Here is a 26,391-nt window from a genome sequence, read left to right on the forward strand (position 1 = left end):
TTATAATTGTAATAGTTTTTGAAAAAGTGCGAATTATTGAAACTATATATTTATCAGGTGCGTTTATTATTTATTTTTTAAATAATCTTATTCTCGTTTACTTTGAACGTTTAAAAAAACTATCTATGAAGCAGAAAATCCATGTTAGTCATAGAAATCCGTAAACGGACACGCGGAATAATGTACAGAAAAAAAGGAGAATCCTCGATTCGCATCGAGTTCACAGAATGTGACCATTGCAGCAACCTACATTGATCTATGTATGACCAATCGCGGTGTTGATCAAATGAGGAGCGAATGTACTTGATGTAATAGATTGATCAAATGGCTGTTGTCTTATATATTCTTATATGTTCTTACCAGAAACAAAAGTCCGTATTCAGAACATATTTATGACAATGTCAGCGTGCATTTAGCATGTAATTCACGTTACTACAGAATTTTAAAAATAAAAACGCGCTGATAAAAGTAGCACGTTCTAGAATGCGGAATAGAAGCAAAGGATAAAATCTCTGTATCTCTGTTTATCTCTGTATCAATAACTCACAATCAGTGACTACCAACTAAATAAAACATTAATATAACATTAATATAAATTATAATTTTACATTCAACAATGTAAATATAACACATATGATGACATAATAGTTACATTATTGAGTTTAAAATTATAACATGTAATGTTATGTTATAATTTTAGTTGGTGTAGTGGAACTTAGGCTTATATTAATCTCATACTTTTGTTTTTTTGATGATATAAAAAAATATATATGATAATATCATTAAAAACATGGAAAGACTTGTTGGGTTGAGATCAAATTAAATTCTTTTTAAATTTTTTATTTGATTCAAGATTCAATCAAATACATGATCTCTTAATGTTATTGCAATTCATTGAAATTTAATACACAATTGAGCGAATGCGCAACAAAAACTAAATACTACAGTACAATTTAAGTGACTGCTAAGACATTTGCTGTCTTAAAAGAAATTTAAATTTGTATTATAGTATTAGTTCTTACATTTATTAAAAACAAATACAACACGAAAATAATCTGGTAGTCTAAACAGTAGAGTCGAAGAGACAATACAATATAGAAACCTCAGGAATCGAACCCAAGACGCTTCAAGACATAAATATAAATCAGCTGTTTTCATATAAAGTTAACACTTCGTTCTACCGTTCCTTGATAAAATCTATCTTTTATATTTGTATTTGCACACCGAACTGAAAATTTGATTTATTTGTATTAATTTTATTTACAAATTTTGTGAATCTTCGGCAGAATAAGAATAAGTGTTCTTTCCTAAAAAAAATCCTAACAATTTAAATGTTTAAAATATGATATATTGATGTGATGTAAACTTAAATATATATGTGTATATATATATATATATATATATATCTCAGTCTAAAAAAATTAAGTCAGGCATTGTTTCGTTGACGGATTGTCAGTTTAAAAGACTGCGGATTCCTTAAGGAATTTTATGTTACAAAAAATATTATGAAACCGGTTTGCTCCTTCTAACAAAGACAATGATTTAAACTACAGTGTCGAGTTCACGAGATAAGCCCGCACACTTTTCAACATGCTGCACGCAACACGAATATAAATCCTCAAAAAGAGGGGAATATTCCAACAGAAATTACGTATGCTAATTCAGCTAATTGTAAGGAATTATATACGGAAGACATTAAAAGGTTGCCGACACTTTTTATTGTTAACATCAAAGTTCAAATTAAACTGCTGATATCTGCTACTTTATTATATTTGCTTTATTTTAGCAAAATAATTATAAACATTTTTTTAGATGGAATCTATGTAATAAAATGACTTAAATAATGTTGCAATTCACATTGTGATTATATGTATTATATTTAGAACCTCATTTATCAATTGTATTTCAAAATTTTAATTGTGGAAGTTAAAATGTACCATCTTTTTGTCTTCTGAATTCGCGGAAAGATTTTTAATTACTCTGCATAAAGGAGAAAGAACTCTGTGTAACCAGACTGAAATAGCTCAAATAGTAGTGATCGAAATAACAAATAACATTCAATTTTTTAATTATATCTTCTCCATTTTTGTTTTTTTCTTTTTTACTTTTTATATAAAAATTGTTATAATTCATATTACGTTTATCATATCATATGTGTACAAGCATTTTGGAAGTATCTATACAAAATGAATAGATCTTACGATAATCAAGCACTTTCTCCTATAATAAAATTCATCTTTGATGGCATCTTTGAAATAAATTGCTATCATTTATTAGCACATCAATTTGTCGCGCCGACTCTCAGATTCTATAGATGTCAATAAATTCCGACATATTTCCGGCATCTAGTTACTTAGGATGAATTAATACAAGCACCAAAAATATTTACATAATTTGGGATTGACTTAATAAGTCTGCTTGTTTCACTTGCACTTTCTTCCCACTCGCTTTGGAATATTATTCTTTATTTAACATACGAATTGAAAGTACTGATAAATGATCAAAAAATATATTGGAGAATATTAAATGACATTGTTTAACTTACATGTGAATTTCTGGAATAAGCATGCAAACAAATTTCTTCATTTACCTTACCTACGCTTCTATTCTCGAGTAGTTTTCATAGATATTGAAGTATCTCACAAAAAAGAAGAAAACGAAAATTATATCAATCCTCAAAATTATAACATTATATTAATGAATTATTTAATAGCACACTTTTACAAATAGAATTAAAGTCAAATTAAAATATTCATATTATTGAAAAATAACATTAATACTAGAAGTTCTTAAATTCTTCGAATAAGATTAAAAATATCTAAATCAAATTAACAATTTTGCAAAAATTTTTGAGTTCAACAAATCGAAATTAACTACATAATATAAAATAATTTAATCTAATATAATAGCTTATCTGTATGTTCCAGATTATGAATCTAATCCCATTCTAATCTAAAGTAATGTATACTTCGCAAGTTTACGTCTTCAGCCACTCCAAAAAGGTTACCTTTAAGTTCTACATATTTGTAACAGTAAAGCAAGCAGGAAACGAGTGCACTGTAAACGACATATAAATATTTATATCCACTGACGTTTTGAGGAACTGCCTACGTCAACGACATGTGAAACGCATAGGTATCATTGAAATGCAACAAGCATGCTTGAAGAGCATTTTTTGTGTCAAATCTCAATGTCACGTCTTTCTCATATCATATACCTGCCATATAGGATATTCCATATTTAACAAAGTTTACGTTTGACCTTTTAAAGATTCTTTCGTTAATGAAAATTTGTCTTTCTTCTAACAAAAGCTTTGAAGACGTTTCAAGATCTTGAAATTATTAATTGAAGAGGGAACTTAATTCAAAATAAACTTCAGAAATATAAACAAACGATAAATCCTTATCTTTTTCAATTTTCAAGTAGACGCAAATATATTGCCTATTCTGTTTTGTCAAGGTATTCAATCTCTTTTTTTTAAACTTTTCCAAAAATAATTTCATATAATTCAAAAAATACGGGAAATAATAGAACATTTTTTTAAATAGAAAGATTTGATGCTTTAATTATTTTTAAGCTCATTTTCACTCTTAAATCAGGAATCTATACACTGATATAATCTATAAATATGCTAGAAGGTGAACCACAACACAAATCATTCTGCAATCAGAAACATTATGTAACATAGTCAAAGTTAGTTTTCTAAACGGTTTGTTTTTCAAAAAAAAACATACGTATAACAAGACATGTCATGTAATAAGAATTTAAAATTTTATTAGTATAAATATGACTCTTCATTATATTAATTAATTTAGTATAAACATGACTCTTCATCACTAAAATTAAATTTAAACTCAATTCTTTTTATATAAATCTTTTTACAATTTATTAAAAACTTACGAGATATTTTTATTAAACTGTATTTGGATTTAAATAAACATCTACGCATAATATTACATACATATAATTACACACACACACACACACACACACACACACACACACACACACACACACACACATATACATATTGTATACATAAAATTATATATTAATACATATTTATATAATATTATAAATGTAATTAGTTTTTTTACAATACAAATACTTATTTGAAACTAAAAAATTTATAAAATCTGAATTAAAACACGTTTTTTTAAATTTATCTGTGCATTATTATTTAAATTTTAATCTATTCTTTATCGTGTTTCTCGAGCAAGAATGAAAGTAACCCCCTTGAGTATTGCAATGTCGATTTATTGCTTCATTAACAATGGCAAAGTATTATACATTAGACTTCGATAGAGAAGTTATTTTTAATAAATAAACTTTATAAAAGTCAATAGCGTTACAATGACATGAAAGACATTGAAAATGTTCTTTGAATCCAATTAAATGCCACGATCCGTAATATTTAATTGATTCTTATTAATCATCTTGACATTTGTTAAGAATTCGCGCCACCACCGTTAACCATATATGACAAACTTACTTGAATTAATTGAGATTAATTCGTCTGGTAGTTTAGTAAGCGTGGGAGCCATAAACTGAAGAAACCTAAGTGCTCTTGCGTAAGCGCGCACCTGAACTACATTTTGAGCAGGTTATTCTTAATCGGGGTCTGTACGTCATTTGTCCAAGAGAGACTGATGGGTACGTAATAATGGAAACAATTTACTACAAATGGTATCAAATATCAATACTAACTTAATTCTTCACGTGACAGAAATAAAGTCAAGATTAAAAAATTGTTCTAAGTAAAGATCAAATTAATAATCAAGGATAGTTAAATATAGGAATAATAATGAAGTGATAAAATAACAAAAGGCTTTAATAAACAAGACTTTATAACTAATGTGTTTTCTAAAGTAAAACGATTCAAAATGCTTGCAAAAATCGAAATAAAAATATAACGATAAAATTGACAATTAAGTAACATGTCAAATTAATTATTAATGCTTTGACAAAATTACGTTCTGCACAAAAAAGAAAGAAGAGAAAGAAGAGATGAAAAAAAGTACAGGAGTGAATCTCGAGAAATTGAAATGAGAAGAATAGGGAAAAGAGAAGATAGAGCGAAGATGAGACCAGTTGGGGGATCAGTGATCCCCACCCTGTATAAAAGTCTTTTTCTGCCAGCGACGTGTTCAGTTCGAACGACGCGCTGCGTGCGATTATCTCTGACGATCATCCTCGTCATTATAGAGAGGCTGTGCGAACAATGCCCTGCTGAAAAAGGATTCTGGTCAAGATGCTGCGGCATGTAACTGCAGCCCTCTTCATCTTGGTACGTCGTCTTTAATATATTTTTAGATATACAACTTTAAAAATTAGAAACTTATTTAATTATATATATTTACTTTTTTTAAACTTATTAAATTGATAAAGAAACTGAGTAAATAAAAAATATCTTTTTCTTCTTAAAATAACAACTAATTATTTCATAAAATTAAGATATTTAATGATTTTGTTAAAATAATTAAATAATAATAGTAAAAATATTATATGTTTTTAATTAATTATTTTTAATATTTAAAAAATAAATTTAAAAAAAAAATATTTTTGCAAGAGAAAATGATTTACTGCAACTTTTATAAGATCAATAAAAATAATATCTGATAAATATTATTATTATAATTAAAGTTTGATATTGATATTTATTATTTAAAATAAAATTTAATGCTTATTTTTTATTATTTATTATTTCTACATAATTTGTGACTTTTAATATATAATTTTTATATAATAAACATATGACATTTTCAGTCAATAATTTAAATTTCCACTATTTAAAATCAATTAGAAATCCGATCCAAGTATTAGTGAGATATATTAACATAATATATTCTCACATATTAATTATCTTGTAGATATTTCACACACATTTCGCCTGTTACGTATACCGCGCATATATTTAATATAACTATATATAATAAATTGCGTATCTCTGTTGATACGAAATACATTTTTGACTATTTACATATTTTTCTTATTTATTTTTTAATTATTAAGATTTTAATATGTTTGCCAGAGTATGTTGGCACGAAAAATAAGTTGGCATTGCGTTCCGTTTGTACTTATGACAAAAGAAACAATAAAAAAATTATTGCAAGGTACCTTTTTTTAAGCATAAATATTTTTTTCAAATATTACAATAAAAAATGAAGAAATTTGATTTAAAACAAGAATTTAAATAAATTTTTGAGTTTTTGAAAATTTCATATAAAAATTTTTCAGTTTTAACTAGTCACAATCTAAGTGACATATTATTAAAGAAAAAGTTTCTTTTACTATATTATTTGAGTAACAATAGTATTTTTTTATAATAAAATAATTAAAAACAAGTGTATGTACAAAGGAGTATATATTAGCTCAATACCTTATTTATAGCGGCAAGTTTAATTTATATTGTGCTCGTGAGAAATGTGTAAACATTCAATTACAATTTAACTTTGATAAAATCATTTTATGTTTAATATTTTATATTGAAGCAAGCTACATCTACAATACATATTTATTTTTCTGCAACAACAGTTTGCTATCGATTATATAAAATAATTTTAAAAGATATTTTTAAAAGATAATTAAAACAAATTATCAGAAAATATTATATCTCTCTTTACGGTTTTTTTATTACATTTTCATTAATTTAATATAAAATTTGCTTATATAAGAAACTTATATATTAAATTTTTTTTTTATAATACTGAAATTGTGAAAACTGTGTCACCGAGTCCCGACTACATCCCATACTATTAAAAAAATGTAATAGGAGAATAAAAAATATATTAATTTAAATATGAAAAAACATACTTAACATAAATATAAATAGGTGCATGTAAACGCAGTTCGTCACTGTCATTTATTATTATTATTAATACTATTAACTACAAATCAATATTATTACGTAGTATATTATTTGTGTAATAATAGTACGTAGTAGAAAGTGACACTGATTACTTATATATATATATATATTACTATATATATATATATATATATATATATATATATATGTACATGTATATATACACACACACAATATATAATAATAGTTGCGTCCGTCGTGACTCTTCTTATCTAATCGAGATTTCCATTCATATTGACACCCATTCAAGTGAGAATGTCGTTGCACTATATTTTCATTCATAATTTATTTCATGCCATGGCATTGCAATGATATCATAGGACATAAAACATATTGTATATAATTTCGATCATCTCAAATTTGCAATTTCTCCATTAAATTAACAATTCCTTTCCTAAAAAAAATTTCCAATTTCTTTCCTTTGTGAAACTTTTACCTATTTTAATTTAAAATATTTTTTCTAAAATATTAAGTTAAAATATTATAATATTAAATAGTTTGATCTATGCGTGCATATGCATATTCTCACCTACGCGTAAATATACGGTATGATCTTTTACATTCAATAATTAATTCGTTTTACAAATCTAATACTGCACTTAAAATATTTGTTGTATTTTCTTTATTTAAGTAATCAAAATTATATAATTTTTTATTATATATTGTAAATTAATTTATATAAATAGTATAACAAATCCTTGTTTCTTAAAATAGATTCTATTTAAACAAAATTTTAAAATATATAACGAAATATTAAAAATTAAAAGAATAGTTTATCTAAAAATAGTTTAGATAGAGGAATACATAAACAAAATTAATATATGTGTTTATAATATTATTAATTAATATATGTGTTTTAGCTAAAATTCTACATTACCTTAATTATTCTAAATAACAATTTCTTTATTTCTTTCACCAATCATAAGATATATTTTTATGGAAAAGTTTATTGTTAAAAGAAGATCACTTCTTTCCGAGAATCATCATGATTCATGTATACAATTGTCGCAACAAGATGTTTCATTCACATATATGTGGAATGAAGTTTTGCCTTAAACGCGCACACGTGTAATCTGAAAATATTTGCACATTTCTACATACTCGAGTTTTCATGTATCAATGAATTCCTGGATGTCATTGAAATTTAATTAAAATTTTGATTTAATCGAGAACACAAGATTTATTGTGTGTGTATATATGTGCATGTCCATATAATTTACTACTTATAAACATTTTAAACTATATATTAATTACATTTTATAATGCAATATATAAATACAATAATAATTTTAAAAAATTGATAGAAGAACATTTTAAGGCCTACATGTCATCAATAAATTTCGAACTACAGCTCTTTTCTTGTAATTTTAATATTTAAGAAATTATTAATTAATAAAATTTGTGATTCTAAAGAAAAGACAGTTATCTGGAGTATTATAATTAAAAACTCATAGAATTTCTCTATATTAAGATAACAAAAAAATGCGATTAATTTACAAAATATTTTTTTAACATAATTTTATTGATTGTGAGATCAATGAGATTGACATACAATTATATACCAAAGGCTTTGCCTCAGGCTAAATCATTGGTGTCCCTTACGTAACTACTTACAGGTGACTTTCACTGAAAGATGATTCGGCCTCTGTATGTGATTCATAAGGTGATACAGCTTTGGCCATTTGACTGGCAGATTCGCCATGAGCAATTAAAATATTTGGCTCAAATGTCATTATGTCTACCTTTCTAGCCTTGAACATATATTTTGTCTTCAATTAATTTTTGATGATATTCAGATTTCACAAAAACTTGAAATGCAATTTTAGTTATCTGCAATATTATCTTCTTCGCTTAATAAAAAATTCATGGACTAAATATAAATAAAAAAATTAACATATTAAAAATATATGAATTAAAGGTTCGTCGATATAAAAGTACCTAATTAAATTAAAATTTAATTATTTAATAGTTTAATAAAAAATCTAATTATATATTTTTTTTTTGCAATATACCATATACACATTTTAAACATGTAATATGTAGTAGCAGTTTTGCAATAAAATAAAAAAGATTAAATATAATCTATTATTATTATAATATTACAAAAGTTAAAATATGTTTTATTAAATTTTAATTGAACTAATAGTTTTAAAATTAAATTTTATATTTATATTGTAAAAAATAATTACTTGGTTATAAAATATTACAATTATTAATATTTTAATTGTATCAATAATTTTTTTCTATTACAATGAAATAGACTACACAATCCCATTGTAATGTGATAGGAGATTGCACATAACAATTTTGTCAATGTTACGATAATAATAAAAATAAAAATAATTAGAAGGAAATTATTATATAATGTTATAGTTCTGCGGAATTCATATAATTATATGTATTAACTAAATCAAAATATCGTATAAGCAATTGATGTATCAATTTGATCTATCGATCAACATTTTAAAGAAAAGGTTGAATAGTGACTTCTAATACGATAGTAAAGATCGCCTTGCACTCTTTGCATAATCAAGGATGAGAGTTGCAATCGTGTATAAGGTTAGTCTTCGATTGAAATGATAGGGCAGTCACTTTTTTGATATTCCTGGCGGATTCCCGGCGTCCCTGAATGGAATCCTGATTCTCTCTTTCTCTTTCTCTCTCCTTCTCCACTTTTTCATTCTCTTATTTTCCTGACATCTTATCATAATTATAATATAGATGAAATGATCAGTCCATTGACATCATAATATTAAATATAGACTCTGAAGATCATAAATAATTAAATCATTTTAAATAAAACGTAATAAATTACACAATATATGTTAATAATAGCAGATATAATAATAGTACAATACAATAGTATCAAAAATTGTGTAAAATGAACGATTGTAACAATAATATGTAATTTAAGTAATTTAAATATTTTAATAATTATTTATATATAATTAAAAGTTACATAAATTACATAATACTAATTTGCTTTCATGGTATTCTCGAATAATTAGCAATTAGCTAATCAATAATTATAAAAAAAATCATAGCGTTAAATCCATCGAGTAAGTCTTTTTTTACTTTATCAATCAATTTAATTAACATAGATAAAGGGCAGTTCACTAATCTGGGACATTCTTTTCATATCACGTATATTAGTTGCGCACGCGAATAATTTGATTTACGACGTTGCATAAATTAACATATTTTAACGTGCAATCAATGATTCTACACTTCCTTCAAGAAAAAATTAAATTTAATCTGATTTTAGTAAAATTAATAATTTATAATAATGTTGTCAGAAAAATTATTTACTTTAATAGTTACTGCTACGGATGTCATTTTTTTACGAATTTATGAAAATTTCAATTCAACCTTCCATTATTATCAATTTTAATTCCAGTTAAATCCATTACGTATTTAAATAAACGATAAATCTATTAAATATTTTTATTTAAAAAATCCTACAGACAATTAGTCTAATCACATTTTCTTCATTATAATTTGTAACCACTAATCTGCTTACTATATTATTAGAGTTTATATTTGTTAAAATATTTCTATAAAAGATTTAATAATAGTTAGATGTTTAGTGTTCTTAGAATTTATACATTCATAGAATATCTTTAGGGCGTAGTCTTTCCCTTTAGAATGTATAATAATAAGGAGAATATGAAGTAATATTTTGTATTAAATTTAAAAGTATGTTAAGATTGAAAAGCAAACAGCTAGCACTTTGACGCTACGATCGTTTGACTGAAACGATCTTGCTATTGTCCACTAAAATATCGCGACATAAATACCGTAGGCATTAATCGTTACAGCAACATTTGACGCTGCAGGTACGCGTAGAGAAGGGTTAGGTCGGGAGCTAGCATATATTAACCTTTCGTTATATAGTCTGTCAACCTGGGACTGAAAGAAAAAAAGACGACGAAGAAGAGTCCCGCTCGCACAACCTTCTTAGAATCGCGACTTTCCCTTCACGTGGGTGGAACAACGGTTGAGATCATCAATCGCGACCATGGATCCTGGCCAAACCTAACTTAGTCAACCAGGATATGTGCTACTTTTGTGGCATATTTGCATGATAACCGAATGAAAAAAAAATGGATTATTGGAGAATATATTAATGATTATTAAAATATATTAAAAGATCTATTTTATTAGGATCTAAATGAATATCAATATATTTTTAAAATGATGTGGCGTGGAGAAGTTGAAATATTTTAAGCATGAAAAGTAAAATTGAGATAATCTACATAAACAATACGTAAAACTATTTCTATGTCGTCATTTAGGGAAATTGCGCATGTGGCAACAGACAGATCATTGTTATTTTCCGCAACAGCAATCAATGGCATTTTTACGAGAATGTAGATATTCTGATTATTAAACTATAAGACGGATAGAATAGCAGGAGATGAGCAAGAAATCGAATTCGGTACCGATATATCAAATTTTATCTCCGAGTCGATTCACTCTAATGCAATAAACGATATACTAATGTAGCGGTTACGTAATATTATTCTTATAGTATAGTTTGTATAATTCTTTCTAATTTTATTTAATTTTTATAAATATAATTCTATTTAATTCTTATAAAAATATTACTGAATATTTTAAAAATGTAAAATATTATTTTACATGTTTTCTATTTAATTCTTATAAATATTCTATTTCTTATAAAAATATTACTCATTATTCTATTTAATTCTTATAAAAATATTACTGAATATTTTGAAAATGTAAAATATTATTTTACAATGTTTAAATATTAATCGGGCTCTCAAACTTAAAATCTATAATAGGATATATCAAACAATGAGAGCATTAATATAGCGCGGCAATTAGTGCGCAAAAAAAATTATCAAATAAAATTTACATATTATGAAGATGTACAATGATTGTCGTAAAAAAAAACCGATAATCATTGTACATCTTCATATTAGGTGTTGGAATTAATTCGTAGCGTTTTTTAATGAAAGAATGTTATTTATTTCACATGAGCATTAAAAAATACATTAATGAAAGTACTTCCCATCACTTGTAAAACGCTACGAATTAATTCCAACACCTAATAATATGTAAATTTTATTTGATAATTATATTTTTTTACGCACCAATTACTGTATTGATGTTCTCATTGTCTGATATATCCTATTATAGTTTTTGAATATTTTGAGTAATATGTCTTACAAATAGTATAAATGGGAGAGGGTATAATAATTTAATAACAGTTAAAAAAAAATTTATTATATCATGTATAGATATGTTGCATAAAAATATAAATAATATATTTAGAATTTAAAAAGTTTATTTAATTAAATAAGAAGTTTATAGAAATCTTCTTAGATAGGTAATACTGCAACGATTGATAACTTGAGATATTCTCAACTAGACGAGCAGTCTAGTGAAAATTTAAATGATATATGATCCCTTGCATCTTTAACGTAAGATACGATCTTGACATGTTCTAGTAATCATAAAATCGATTAGTTATTATAAGTTTATTTAATTAAATTGTTAATTAAATTTATATAACTTATTGCGATTAGTTACTTATTGTAATTAAGTTATAATTTATATTAATTGACATAAGTTTATCTAATTAAATTTTTAATTATTTAAATAATTGCATTTAAGATTAGAAACAAATTTTTATTTAAAATAAATTTTTCTCCAATTCATCTTTCTAGATACTTTTAATGAAAAACAAAAAAGTACTACAATTATTTTTATAAACCATATTTGCCTATAGTTAATTTGAAGACTTTGAATTCTTTAAAGTAGGTTAAATAAAATTTAAATAAATTTTCTTTTACTCGCAAAATTCAAATAAATTCAAAAAACCAAATCGTCCTTCTCCGTTATATATTCTGTATGCAGGAAAGGATATGCATATAAATTCGCGAACGTGAGTGCATAAAATCATCGTTTTATATCATGCACAAACATGGAGAAAAAATAAATATGCGAATCATGAATAAATCAAAAATTTGAGAAAAAGATAAATCTATATATATATATCAATCAATTAAATTTAATCTCAATTAAATTGAAATAATCTTGCATTCAATATGATGCATCTATTATAAAATTATATCATTGCGTTACTATATTGAAACTACACACGTTTGCGAACAATATGTGTATAATATTACGAATAATATATATGTAACGTATGTGAATGATGTATATGCAAAATCCTTCTAAATTATTATCTTATGCAGATTGAAAATTGAATAAGAATTTCTACTGTTAGTCATTGATCGCTTTCGATTTTTGCTTATATAAAATGGATAGTTCATTGAGATCAGAAACGGGGCAGAGAGAGTAACAGTAAGTTGATCACGCCTAAAAAAGTGAAAGCATATTATTCATCAAAAAATGATAGCAATATTTCAAAAATAAAAAATGGTCCTTTAATTATTGATAAATCTTCTGCTAAAAGAAATATATACTTATCTAAACACGCAGTATTGATTTTGTTTTAACTTCTATATAAAACTTATATAAGTATTTTTTATGTTGTCCATAAACATGATAAAAACATATTTCATTATAAATCTAAGTTTAAGACTAATAAACCTGTTAATGGAAATTTTAAGCATATTATCATAAATTGATGAAACAAATCATAAATATGTATAAATATCGTAAATATATCACATTTAAGATAATGCTTAACTTTTCAAATAAATAATACATACACAAAGTTATAAGAAATGCTCTCTCTCTCTCTCTCTCTCTCTCTCTCTCTCTCTCTCTCTCTATATATATATATATATATATATATATACATATATTGCATAAAATGAAGACGAAGCTTATTAGATTTTTGTCTAGTCTCTAGACAAAATTCTTTTTCTCTCTTATTTTCATCCTTTTTCCTTCCTTCCTTTCTTTTTTTCTACACAATCGAAACATAATCTATATTTAAAATACTTTAGATAACACTGCTGTTATTAGTTGCACAATGTTTGGAAAATTAATAGCTAAGAATTATAAATCGCTCTAACTACAGAAACTAGAAATGCCAACTATGATATTTCACGCGCTTGCAGATCGCATCAAATACTTAATTCTACCGACTGATATTAAAGGCCAACTGTTTTTAAACACAACTCAATAATTACATCATATTTCACTGGAAATGTCACGTGCCTGGACAAAGCAAATTGCGATTAACAACTTTCTTATTAAAAAAAAAGTTTTCTGCATAAAGATAACATATATGATAACTAACAGTAAATGTAGTTTACGCGAATTTACATGAACAATTATAGCTTTATAAATAAATATTGAAAAATATTATGTATGTATATGAGACATGAATACCTTTAGATTTTTATTAATCATAACAAAAATTGAAATACTTTTATTGTCATTAAAATCATTGATAACGTAATACAATATCACTAGTTCCTGTGTGAATAGAACAATATTTTCTTTGTTCAATTTTAACTTCTATAATTGTTTCATTATTTACTTTTATCTACTACTATCCACTATCATCATTATTCCTTTTTTCATTGAATAAATTATCTTAAAAAATAATAATTCTTTTTACTCAAATGTTATTATTAAAAATATTCTTTACTCTTTTGTGTAATATATTAAATACATTTTATGAAGAAATTGAATAAAGTTTTATAAAAGAAATTGAATAAAATTTTATAATTATATACAATATACATAGATTCGACTTATCTATGTCTTGCAAACAATAAAAAACAATTATTTTTCAGGTGATTGCTACTTCCATGTCGCAACTCACTCAGGAATTAACAAGCACCAATCGAGATGGCGATGTGATTTTAAGCATCAGCGATGAACAAAAAATTCAGTACTTAAGCCAAAACTTCGAAGCAGGCAAGTTCAAAAGACTTAAAAATAATGAAAGAAATATAGATAATAAAAAATTTGACACACAAATAAAGTGAGTCCATAATTTTAATATGTTCCATTTTTAATATGAAATGCTACATAAAATGATACGTAAAAATTATAGATTTCACTTTTTCTTATAATTAAATTTAGATATGACAAGTTGCGATTACAATTGATTATTATACTTTACAGATGCATACAAATATGGTTACGATGTCAATCCACATGGACAATTTCATCACGAAATACGTGGCCTACATGGGATTACCTATGGATGTTATGGCTATGTTGATCCTTTTGGTCACCTAAAAACAACGTTTTATATCAGTGACGGATGGGGTTATCGCATTGTTCAACCAGAGAAGGACGTGGAACTTTTCCTTCACAAGCATGAACATCATGAAAACGGAGACAAACATGATCATCACGAGCATCATGGTGTGATTACACCATGGCGAGAGTTACATTTCCCCATGGTGTGTGCGCAATACACAAACACGAACATTCTACCAAGTGAAGAAAGTATGTAAATGAAAGTATATGTGATATGACAGTAAAGTTTCAAGACTGCAGAAATAAAAAAAAATACAAATATCTCATAACAAACGTTGTATTTTTAAAATTAATGTTGTGCTCCATAATATCAGCACATTTTATATATCTATTAGATATTCGAAATTTTTTTAAAAATCTATAGTTGCAATTCTGTTTAGAGCAGTCATCACAGTCCTCTAAAAAGTCTTCGATGTTTTGAAAATATTTATCTTTCAAAATATTTTAGAGCTTTTGGAAACAATCCCAATTACAAATTTTAAAAAAAGGTTTACGGTTTTGAAAGACAGAAATCGCTATGAAAGACAGTTATCACTATTATAGTTTACGGTTTTGTATCAAAGATACGTAAGATGCATGTATGTTATGAAGGATTATTTTAAAGTTTAAAAGATAAAAAATAATATTAAAAGAACTCTATAAAATAAATTTGTTCTTTTTTTAAAGATAAAATACAACACTTTATTATGTGTAATATCTGTGTTTCTTTACTGCTACAGTTGGGAACTTTATTGTCAGGTTTATATATATTATACATAAAAACTGCGAATGAGTGTGTTATTAAAATAAATATGTGGTCATCTACTGGAATTTTAAGCAGCACCTATTGGAAGCGGATCAATGATTCAAACAAAACCAACTCGACCTCCTTATAGGCCTGACTCATCAGGTATAAAAATTTTAAATATTATATTATATATTAATAACAATGTATTTAAAATTACATCATAAAACATATACATATATAGAACAATATTATATATAAAATTAATTACATTATTAATAAACTTCATAATATATTAGAGAGTAAAAGATGTATTAAAAATTAAAAAAAAAGAGTAACATTTGATATTGTATTTTATCATAAAAATCATTACAATTAGACGTTAACAGAAATAATATTAAAACTTTGTCAGATTGAGTGTTGAAGCATCAAATAAGAAAATACCTCTACATTTCAAGATCTTATCACAACGTAGATAAAATAGAAATATATGAGATACGTTTTTATAGATCGTAATTGTTGATATAAACAATTAAAATTAAAAAAAGTAAACAAATAATAATCAGGCAATTGGAAATTGGCTGGAACTGGAGATTATTTTTCTTATTTTTATTTTTGCACTGAAAATTCATTTTAAGTAAAAATGAAAATAATAGAAACAATCTCCTTGAATTTAATAAATGTTATTCAAGACATAATTCTGAACAACATTAAAGAGGTTTTAGCCGTTGGTCGGACATTTTGGGTAATGTTAATGTCGACAGTATTGTAACTATCAAGCCTTATAACTCGCAAAATACTTAATAAAAATGAACTTAATTATAGTGTTTTGGAAAGCTTTCGAGATAAGCTACAAGAATATGCAATGAAAATTTGAGGGTTCCATTTAAAAAAGTCAAAATGACTTTGCCTTGACTTTGATAACGCCACCTAAGATCAAATCAATGATACCATCTTATGTCCCCCTCGAAACCATACAACTTTTGTCTCAAATTCTTTTGTATCTTTCATATTTTTCGACATATTTGTTTGGGATTAAAATGAAATATACTGTATATATAATTGACAAAATAGAGAAAGAAATAATATTATACAAAATTTACATATATAAAAAAAAAATTTTAAATAATATTATTTATAATAATATATAATTGAAACGAAAATACTTATATCATATTCATTTCTTCACTATAAATGCCATTGAAAAACTATTTGTTTAGGATCATTATGAAAATTCTGCAAACAATGACAATCAAAATAAATTTCAAAAATATATAACATACTACAGGGAATGGAAAGTTACTTTTTAAAACAAGTTATAATTATTTATTACCGAGTAGAAAAAGTAACAGTTACTGTTATTAATTATCGATTTTTAAAAGTAACTCGTTACAATTACCGTTACTTAAAAAAGTAGGTTTTCATTATTTTCTTATTACTTTTTTAAAATCGACGATCGCCAATTACAGCAGACCTATAAGGGTTTTCTAATCTCAAATGTTATGAATAGCTTGTATTCAATATCATATTGTGTTCGTATCATGTGCAAAGTAATGATAAAGGTAACTGTAAAATTCGTTACCGTTATCAAAAAAATGTAATTTCGTTATCGTTACCAAAGAAAAAAAGTAACGCAATAATCAATAAAATTAACAAAAAAATTGTAACTATATCATCAAATTGTAACTATATCATAACAAGTAATGAGTTACTTTCATTCCTTAACATACTATCCAAAAACAGTATCTTTGATATAATTTACATTAATTCCTTCAATAATTAATTCTTTAACAATAATTTTAATCATTTCAATACATTACAATTATTATTTTCAGGACATCCAGGCATTCCCGGTATTCCAAGTACACCAGGAACACCGTCATATCCAGGGCATCAAGGGACTCCTGGCTTCCCTGGTACTCCAGGGACACCTGGAATTCCAGGCATACCAGGAAAACCAGGAACACCGTCATATCCAGGGCATTCAGGGACACCTGGAATTCCAGGGACATCAGGAAAACCAGGAATACCGTCATATCCAGGACATCAAGGAACTCCTGGCATCCCTGGTACTCCAGGGACACCTGGAATTCCAGGCATACCAGGAAAACCAGGAACACCGTCATATCCAGGGCATCAAGGAAGTCCTGGCATTCCTGGTACTCCAGGAACACCTGGAATTCCAGGCATACCAGGAAAACCAGGAACACCGTCATATCCAGGGCATCAAGGGACTCCTGGCTACCCTGGTACTCCAGGGACACCTGGAATTCCAGGCATACCAGGAAAACCAGGAACACCGTCATATCCAGGGCATCAAGGGATTCCTGGTACTCCAGGGACACCAGGAAAACCAGGAACACCGTCATATCCAGAGCATCAAGGGACTCCTGGCATCCCTAGTACTCCAGGGACACCTGGAATTCCAGGCATACCGTTATATCCAGGGCATCAAGGGACTCCTGGCTTCCCTGGTACTCCAGGGACACCTGGAATTCCAGGCATACCAGGAAAACCAGGAACACCGTCATATCCAGGGCATCAAGGGAGTCCTGGCATCCCTGGTACTCCAGGGACACCTGGAATTCCAGGCATACCAGGAAAACCAGGAACACCGTCATATCCAGGGCATTCAGGGACACCTGGAATTCCAGGGACATCAGGAAAACCAGGAATACCGTCATATCCAGGACATCAAGGAACTCCTGGCATCCCTGGTACTCCAGGGACACCTGGAATTCCAGGCATACCAGGAAAACCAGGAACACCGTCATATCCAGGGCATCAAGGAAGTCCTGGCATTCCTGGTACTCCAGGGACACCTGGAATTCCAGGCATACCAGTAAAACCAGGAACACCGTCATATCCAGGGCATTCAGGGATTCCTGGTACATCAGTGACACCAGGAAAACCAGGAACACCGTCATATCCAGGGCATCAAGGAACTCCTGGCATCCCTAGTACTCCAGGGACACCTGGAATTCCAGGCATACCAGGAAAACCAGGAACACCGTCATATCCAGGGCATCAAGGGAGTCCTGGCATCCCTGGTACTCCAGGGACACCTGGAATTCCAGGCATACCAGGAAAACCAGGAACACCGTCATATCCAGGGCATTCAGGGACACCTGGAATTCCAGGGACATCAGGAAAACCAGGAATACCGTCATATCCAGGACATCAAGGAACTCCTGGCATCCCTGGTACTCCAGGGACACCTGGAATTCCAGGCATACCAGGAAAACCAGGAACACCGTCATATCCAGGGCATCAAGGAACTCCTGGCATCCCTAGTACTCCAGGGACACCTGGAATTCCAGGCATACCGTTATATCCAGGGCATCAAGGGACTCCTGACTTCCCTGGTACTTCAGGGACACCTGGAATTCCAGGCATACCAGGAAAACCAGGAACACCGTCATATCCAGGGCATCAAGGGATTCCTGGTACTCCAGGGACACCAGGAAAACCAGGAACACCGTCATATCCAGAGCATCAAGGGACTCCTGGCATCCCTAGTACTCCAGGGACACCTGGAATTCCAGGCATACCGTTATATCCAGGGCATCAAGGGACTCCTGGCTTCCCTGGTACTCCAGGGACACCTGGAATTCCAGGCATACCAGGAAAACCAGGAACACCGTCATATCCAGGGCATCAAGGGAGTCCTGGCATCCCTGGTACTCCAGGGACACCTGGAATTCCAGGCATACCAGGAAAACCAGGAACACCGTCATATCCAGGGCATTCAGGGATTCCTGGTACACCAGGAAAACCAGGAACACCGTCATATCCAGGGCATCAAGGGACTCCTGGCATCCCTAGTACTCCAGGGACACCAGGAAAACCAGGAACACCGTCATATCCAGGGCATCAAGGAAGTCCTGGCATCCCTGGTACTCTAGGGACACCTGGAATTCCAGGCATACCAGGAAAACCAGGAACACCGTCATATCCAGGACATCAAGGGATTCCTGGTTTCCCTGGTACTCCAGGCACACCAGGAAAACCAGGAGCACCATCATATCCAGGGCATCAAGGGACTCCTGGCATCCTTGGTACTCCAGGGACACCTGGAATTCCAGGCATACCAGGAAAACCAGGAACACCGTCATATCCAGGGCATTCAGGGACACCTGGAATTCCAGGGACATCAGGAAAACCAGGAATACCGTCATATCCAGGACATCAAGGAACTCCTGGCATCCCTGGTACTCCAGGGACACCTGGAATTCCAGGCATACCAGGAAAACCAGGAACACCGTCATATCCAGGGCATCAAGGAAGTCCTGGCATTCCTGGTACTCCAGGGACACCTGGAATTCCAGGCATACCGTTATATCCAGGGCATCAAGGGACTCCTGACTTCCCTGGTACTTCAGGGACACCTGGAATTCCAGGCATACCAGGAAAACCAGGAACACCGTCATATCCAGGGCATCAAGGGATTCCTGGTACTCCAGGGACACCAGGAAAACCAGGAACACCGTCATATCCAGAGCATCAAGGGACTCCTGGCATCCCTAGTACTCCAGGGACACCTGGAATTCCAGGCATACCGTTATATCCAGGGCATCAAGGGACTCCTGGCTTCCCTGGTACTCCAGGGACACCTGGAATTCCAGGCATACCAGGAAAACCAGGAACACCGTCATATCCAGGGCATCAAGGGAGTCCTGGCATCCCTGGTACTCCAGGGACACCTGGAATTCCAGGCATACCAGGAAAACCAGGAACACCGTCATATCCAGGGCATTCAGGGATTCCTGGTACACCAGGAAAACCAGGAACACCGTCATATCCAGGGCATCAAGGGACTCCTGGCTTCCCTGGTACTCCAGGGACACCTGCAATTCCAGGCATACCAGGAAAACCAGGAACACCGTCATATCCAGGGCATCAAGGAAGTCCTGGCATCCCTGGTACTCTAGGGACACCTGGAATTCCAGGCATACCAGGAAAACCAGGAACACCGTCATATCCAGGACATCAAGGGATTCCTGGTTTCCCTGGTACTCCAGGCACACCAGGAAAACCAGGAGCACCATCATATCCAGGGCATCAAGGGACTCCTGGCATCCTTGGTACTCCAGGGACACCTGGAATTCCAGGCATACCAGGAAAACCAGGAACACCGTCATATCCAGGACATCAAGGGATTCCTGGTTTCCCTGGTACTCCAGGCACACCAGGAAAACCAGGAGCATCGTCATATCCAGGGCATCAAGGGACTCCTGGCATCCCTGGTACACCAGGGATACCTGGAAAACCAGGAACATCATCATATCCAGGACATCAAGGGACTCCTGGCATCCCTGGTACTCCAGGGACACCTGGAATTCCAGGCATACCAGGAAAACCAGGAACACCGTCATATCCAGGACATCAAGGGATTCCTGGTTTCCCTGGTACTTCAGGCACACCAGGAAAACCAGGAACACCGTCATATCCAGGACATCAAGGGACTCCTGGTTTTCCTGGTACTCCAGGCACACCAGGAAAACCAGGAGCACCGTCATATCCAGGGCATCAAGGGACTCCTGGCTTCCCTGGTACTCCAGGGACACCTGGAATTCCAGGCATACCAGAAAAACCAGGAGCACCGTCATATCCAGGGCATCAAGGGATTCCTGGTTTCCCTGGTACTCCAGGCACACCAGGAAAACCAGGAGCATCGTCATATCCAGGGCATCAAGGGACTCCTGGCATCCCTGGTACACCAGGGATACCTGGAAAACCAGGAACATCATCATATCCAGGACATCAAGGGACTCCTGGCATCCCTGGTACTCCAGGGACACCTGGAATTCCAGGCATACCAGGAAAACCAGGAACACCGTCATATCCAGGACATCAAGGGATTCCTGGTTTCCCTGGTACTTCAGGCACACCAGGAAAACCAGGAACACCGTCATATCCAGGACATCAAGGGACTCCTGGTTTTCCTGGTACTCCAGGCACACCAGGAAAACCAGGAGCACCGTCATATCCAGGGCATCAAGGGACTCCTGGCTTCCCTGGTACTCCAGGGACACCTGGAATTCCAGGCATACCAGAAAAACCAGGAGCACCGTCATATCCAGGGCATCAAGGGATTCCTGGTTTCCCTGGTACTCCAGGCACACCAGGAAAACCAGGAGCATCGTCATATCCAGGGCATCAAGGGACTCCTGGCATCCCTAGTACACCAGGGATACCTGGAAAACCAGGAACATCATCATATCCAGGACATCAAGGGACTCCTGGCATCCCTGGTACTCCAGGGACACCTGGAATTCCAGGCATACCAGAAAGACCAGGAACACCGTCATATCCAGGACATCAAGGGATTCCTGGTTTCCCTGGTACTCCATGTACACCAGGAAAACCAGGAGCATCGTCATACCCAGGGCATCAAGGGACTCCTGGCATCCCTGGTACACCAGGGATACCTGGAAAACCAGGAACATCATCATATCCAGGACATCAAGGGACTCCTGGCATCCCTGGTACTCCAGGGACACCTGAAATTTCAGGCATACCAGGAAAACCAGGAACACCGTCATATCCAGGACATCAAGGGACTCCTGGTTTTCCTGGTACTCCAGGCATACCAGGAAAACCAGGAGCACCGTCATATCCAGGGCATCAAGGGACTCCTGGTTTTCCTGGTACTCCAGGCACACCAGGAAAACCAGGAGCACCGTCATATCCAGGGCATCAAGGGATTCCTGGCTTCCCTGGTACTCCAGGGACACCTGGATTTCCAGGCATACCAGAAAAACCAGGAGCACCGTCATATCCAGGGCATCAAGGGACTCCTGGTTTCCCTGGTACTTCAGGCACACCAGGAAAACCAGGAACATCGTTATATCCAGGGCATCCAGGGACTCCTGGCATCTCTGGTATTTCAGGTATGCCCGAAAAACCAGAAATACCATCACATCCAGGATATCCAGGGACTCCTGGCATTTCTGGTACTCCAAGCACACCTCCTGAAATTCCAGGCGTATCAATAACACTATCGTATCCTGGATATCTAGAGATTTCAGACTTATCCGATATACCAGAAACACCAAGCACGTCACAATGTCCTGGACACGCGGGTACATCTGGTATTTCTAGTTCATTAGAAACATCTGGATTACTTCCACATTCAGATTATCTTGACACACCTGGTACTACCGAAATAATCGGAATATCAGAAATACCAATCACGTCGTTATATTCCAGCGAACATATTAGGATTTCTAGCATTCATAGTACTATAGACACAATCGAAATTTCAGGATCACCTGAAAAGCCAGAAATTTCGTTGTATCCCGGACATCCTGGAACTTCTAACGTTGCTGGCATTTCCAGCATATCAGGAAAACCAGAAAACAAACCAGAAACGCCGTCATACCCTGAGCATCCAGGAACTCCTGGTACTCCAGGTATATCTGACATACCAGGAACACCAGGAATATCGGCATATCCTGGATATCCAGGAACTCCTGGTTCAACCGGAATTCCAGGCATTCCAGGAAAACCTGGAGCATCATCATATCCAGGGTGTATAGGGATTCCTAGCATTCCTGGTACTCCAGGCATACCTGGGATACCAGGAATACCTTCATATCTTGGATATCCAGGAACTCCAGGCATTCCCGGAATAGTCGGATTATACCCAACATATCCTGGTGTACCAGGAACTCCGGAAACACAAGGAAAACCGGGAATATCATATCCAGGACACATAGGAATTAGTATTGCTAGCACATCTGGTACTCTCGGTATATCAGAAATATCTGAAAATCTAGGAAAACCAATATTGTCATATCCTGGATATCCTATTTATCCTGTTACATCAGAAACACCTAATGTACCTTTACATTCTGAAATGCTAGGTAAACCAGATGATTTATTATATCCCGGGATTACCACTACTCCAAATAGGCCAAGCATTTCTTTCAAGCCGAGTAAACCAGGTATGTTATTAAGATTACTTAATTATTATTACTGTAATTACAAAAAATATTACATCAAACATTAGTTATTCTTGCATAAGATTTGAATATATACATAATAATTTATTCATATTGTTCTGATTACATCCATGTAGGTTATCCAGGTTATCCTACGTATCCAGAATATACAGAAAATTCAAAGTATCCAGAAGGGCCAATAGGACCTGAAGGTCCAGTGGGAAATGTAGGTCCAATTGGTGATATTGGTGGCATTGGAGGTACCGGTGGCGTTGGTCCTGATGGTCCCGACGGACCATGGCCAACCGGTTCCCCAGGTCCTGATGGACCATGGCCTGGTGATCCAGATTATATACCCGGAATAAAACCAACAAGAAAACCTTCGCATAAAAGTTCAATAAATCATCCTACCATTGAATCATTTGACACAGACAGATATAACTCCATCTCAAAATATAGTTTTAATAATAAAACTGATTCTTCGTATACGGGCTATACTCTAAAGGATATCAAATTGTCGAAATTGTCACATCCAACAAAAGTTAATACATCATTATATATAAAGCATAGTCAGCATAGACCTCAATACGAAACTCAATCCACATCATCAATTTATGGGGAAAAAGAAACTATCTACAACGCAAATAAAATCAATTCACTGTTGCAAACAGATCTGACACCGTCATCATTGAAATATGAGATTGAAGATTATCAATATACAGATGTGTTAAAACCGAATTTACAATTTTATGATCACTTGATACATACAGAATCACAACAAATAAAGAAACCTTCGAAAAATAACTTGAAGCAATTTTCTATGCACGATCAGGATCAGTATCAAAAGTCAATATTTTATCCATCTTATAACTCACAACAGCAAAAGCCTCCTAAAGGCTCAGATCAATCTGATAAATTAAAACAACAAGAAGACAAATTTAATGTGGATGGACAATATAATAATTCTGCCGATGTGGATGGCAAATTTATTTCTAACGTGTCCTTTCAGTCGGATGGACCTTCCTCTGCTCTAAACAGACAGGTAAATGCACGCCTTGAGCAGACATTCCGGATGAATCCCGTTCTCGACGCTATACGGGTTCAGCCGCCCAGCTCCATCAACGTCAAGCCCTTATCGTTACCTATAGGGCCAAATTCACAAGCATGTCCCTGTTACTTAGTCGAGCCGAATAACAACACAAACGTAGCAACCAGTTCGACTGTCACCTCTGTCATTGGGCAATTGGGATTCATTCCTGTTATCTTCGTACCATACTGTCCTGGCAAAGAGATGGACAGCAATAAGATGAAACTTATGTTCCCGTCCGCTACTCCTGTTCCATATGCATGCGACACATGTGATGCACAAGACAACAAATTTGTTGTAAAAATGCTCGATATAAATCAACTTGGCAATATCGACTATCTCAAAGAGGCATTATATCAATCCAATCTTGGCTTTTTGAATGTTCCAGTTAAGACCAACATCAAGCGAAGAAGAAAGGCGAAATGAGGAATGTAACACTAACTTATTAAGCTTAAGTTGCGATCGTTTTAAAAAAAGCTTATCTTCTCCTGGAGGATAGAAATAAATATAGGATATTGGCATTGCCTGTCCGTCAGCTGCTGGTTAGTTGATGGATAGCCAAATTAAAGATATTTGCCGAAATAACCAAAGCCAATAGAATACATAAAATCTTCAAACTAAAAATTGAATTAATAATAAATTTTCCAGTATCATTTTTATTAAATTAATTTATCTTGTAGCACAAAGGACAGACAGAAAGTTAATTTTCTGTTAATATTTGATTAATTTAAAGAAATTTAAAATAGAAATATCTGCAAAAAACATCTCTTTTGTAGATATAATTTTCCTAACATTATTGCTTTTGAATTTTGTATATTACATAATTTTTTGTTATTTAAATTATTTAAAATATATGCTATCCTATATTATTTATAAAAATGATAATTTTCTAAGTTGATAGAAATTATAAAACTTACTATATTAAATTCATTACGATTATTTATTCAATATTTAGTTTGATGTAAAACTAAAGAGAGATTTTTCTAAATGCTATTTCTTTATATATACGGTTCAATACTAACCAATATCCTAATATTTATTATTACAATTTGTATAATAGAGATTTTTCTGTGCTAAAACATTTTATATTTGATTTTTCAAAAATTGAATAAAAAGATTATATAGTACATATTAATATGTATTAATAATTTAATATATACATAGATGTGTAGAAATTATTATAATAAAAATTGTATGTTTTTAAATTAGTAGTTAATTTTTCCTTCTATACATTTTCTAATAATCGCGGCAATATTCCATTTATTATACATTGTCAAAATATAGAAAAGGTCTCTATTATGAGATATCGAGTTCATTTTGGATAAATGCTAGAAGTCTATGGACAGAATTTTAAAAAATAATAGATCATTTTGAAGGGAATTCAATAAGCTTTAAGATAATGTTATATAAAATTCAAATTCTATTTTTTTTATCTTAAAGAAATGTAAAAAGTGAACAAATCGCAAAGTCAAAAAATTATGCTCCTAACATGAGATGCCTCGAGAAATCGATAATAAAACGGAAAGTATAATATTGCAATCAGTGT

General features: G+C 31.9%; 1 protein-coding gene across 3 annotated transcripts; it reads left to right on the top strand.

Annotated features, from left to right (window-relative positions):
- Positions 1–5,128: 5,128 nt before the first annotated feature.
- On the top strand, positions 5,129–26,050 carry LOC105153139 (uncharacterized). 3 transcript variants are annotated; one of them, XM_087415199.1, is made up of 8 exons: positions 5,129–5,287; positions 14,614–14,737; positions 14,948–15,277; positions 15,906–15,977; positions 17,648–22,705; positions 23,681–23,761; positions 23,896–24,800; positions 25,234–26,050. In XM_087415199.1, exons 1-8 carry the CDS (start codon positions 5,252–5,254, stop codon positions 25,342–25,344), a joined length of 6,717 nt encoding a protein of 2,238 aa, XP_087271325.1. In that variant the 5' UTR covers positions 5,129–5,251; the 3' UTR covers positions 25,345–26,050. The 3 variants fall into 3 exon arrangements, with proteins under 3 accessions (XP_087271325.1, XP_087271323.1, XP_087271324.1); XM_087415197.1 differs by having other exon boundaries at positions 23,896–26,050; XM_087415198.1 differs by having other exon boundaries at positions 15,909–15,977; positions 23,896–26,050.
- The last annotated feature ends 341 nt before the right edge of the window (positions 26,051–26,391 follow it).

The sequence above is a fragment of the Acromyrmex echinatior genome, chromosome 17 (assembly GCF_024713525.1).
Source record: "Acromyrmex echinatior isolate Ae372 chromosome 17, ASM2471352v2, whole genome shotgun sequence".
Taxonomy (NCBI): domain Eukaryota; kingdom Metazoa; phylum Arthropoda; class Insecta; order Hymenoptera; family Formicidae; genus Acromyrmex; species Acromyrmex echinatior.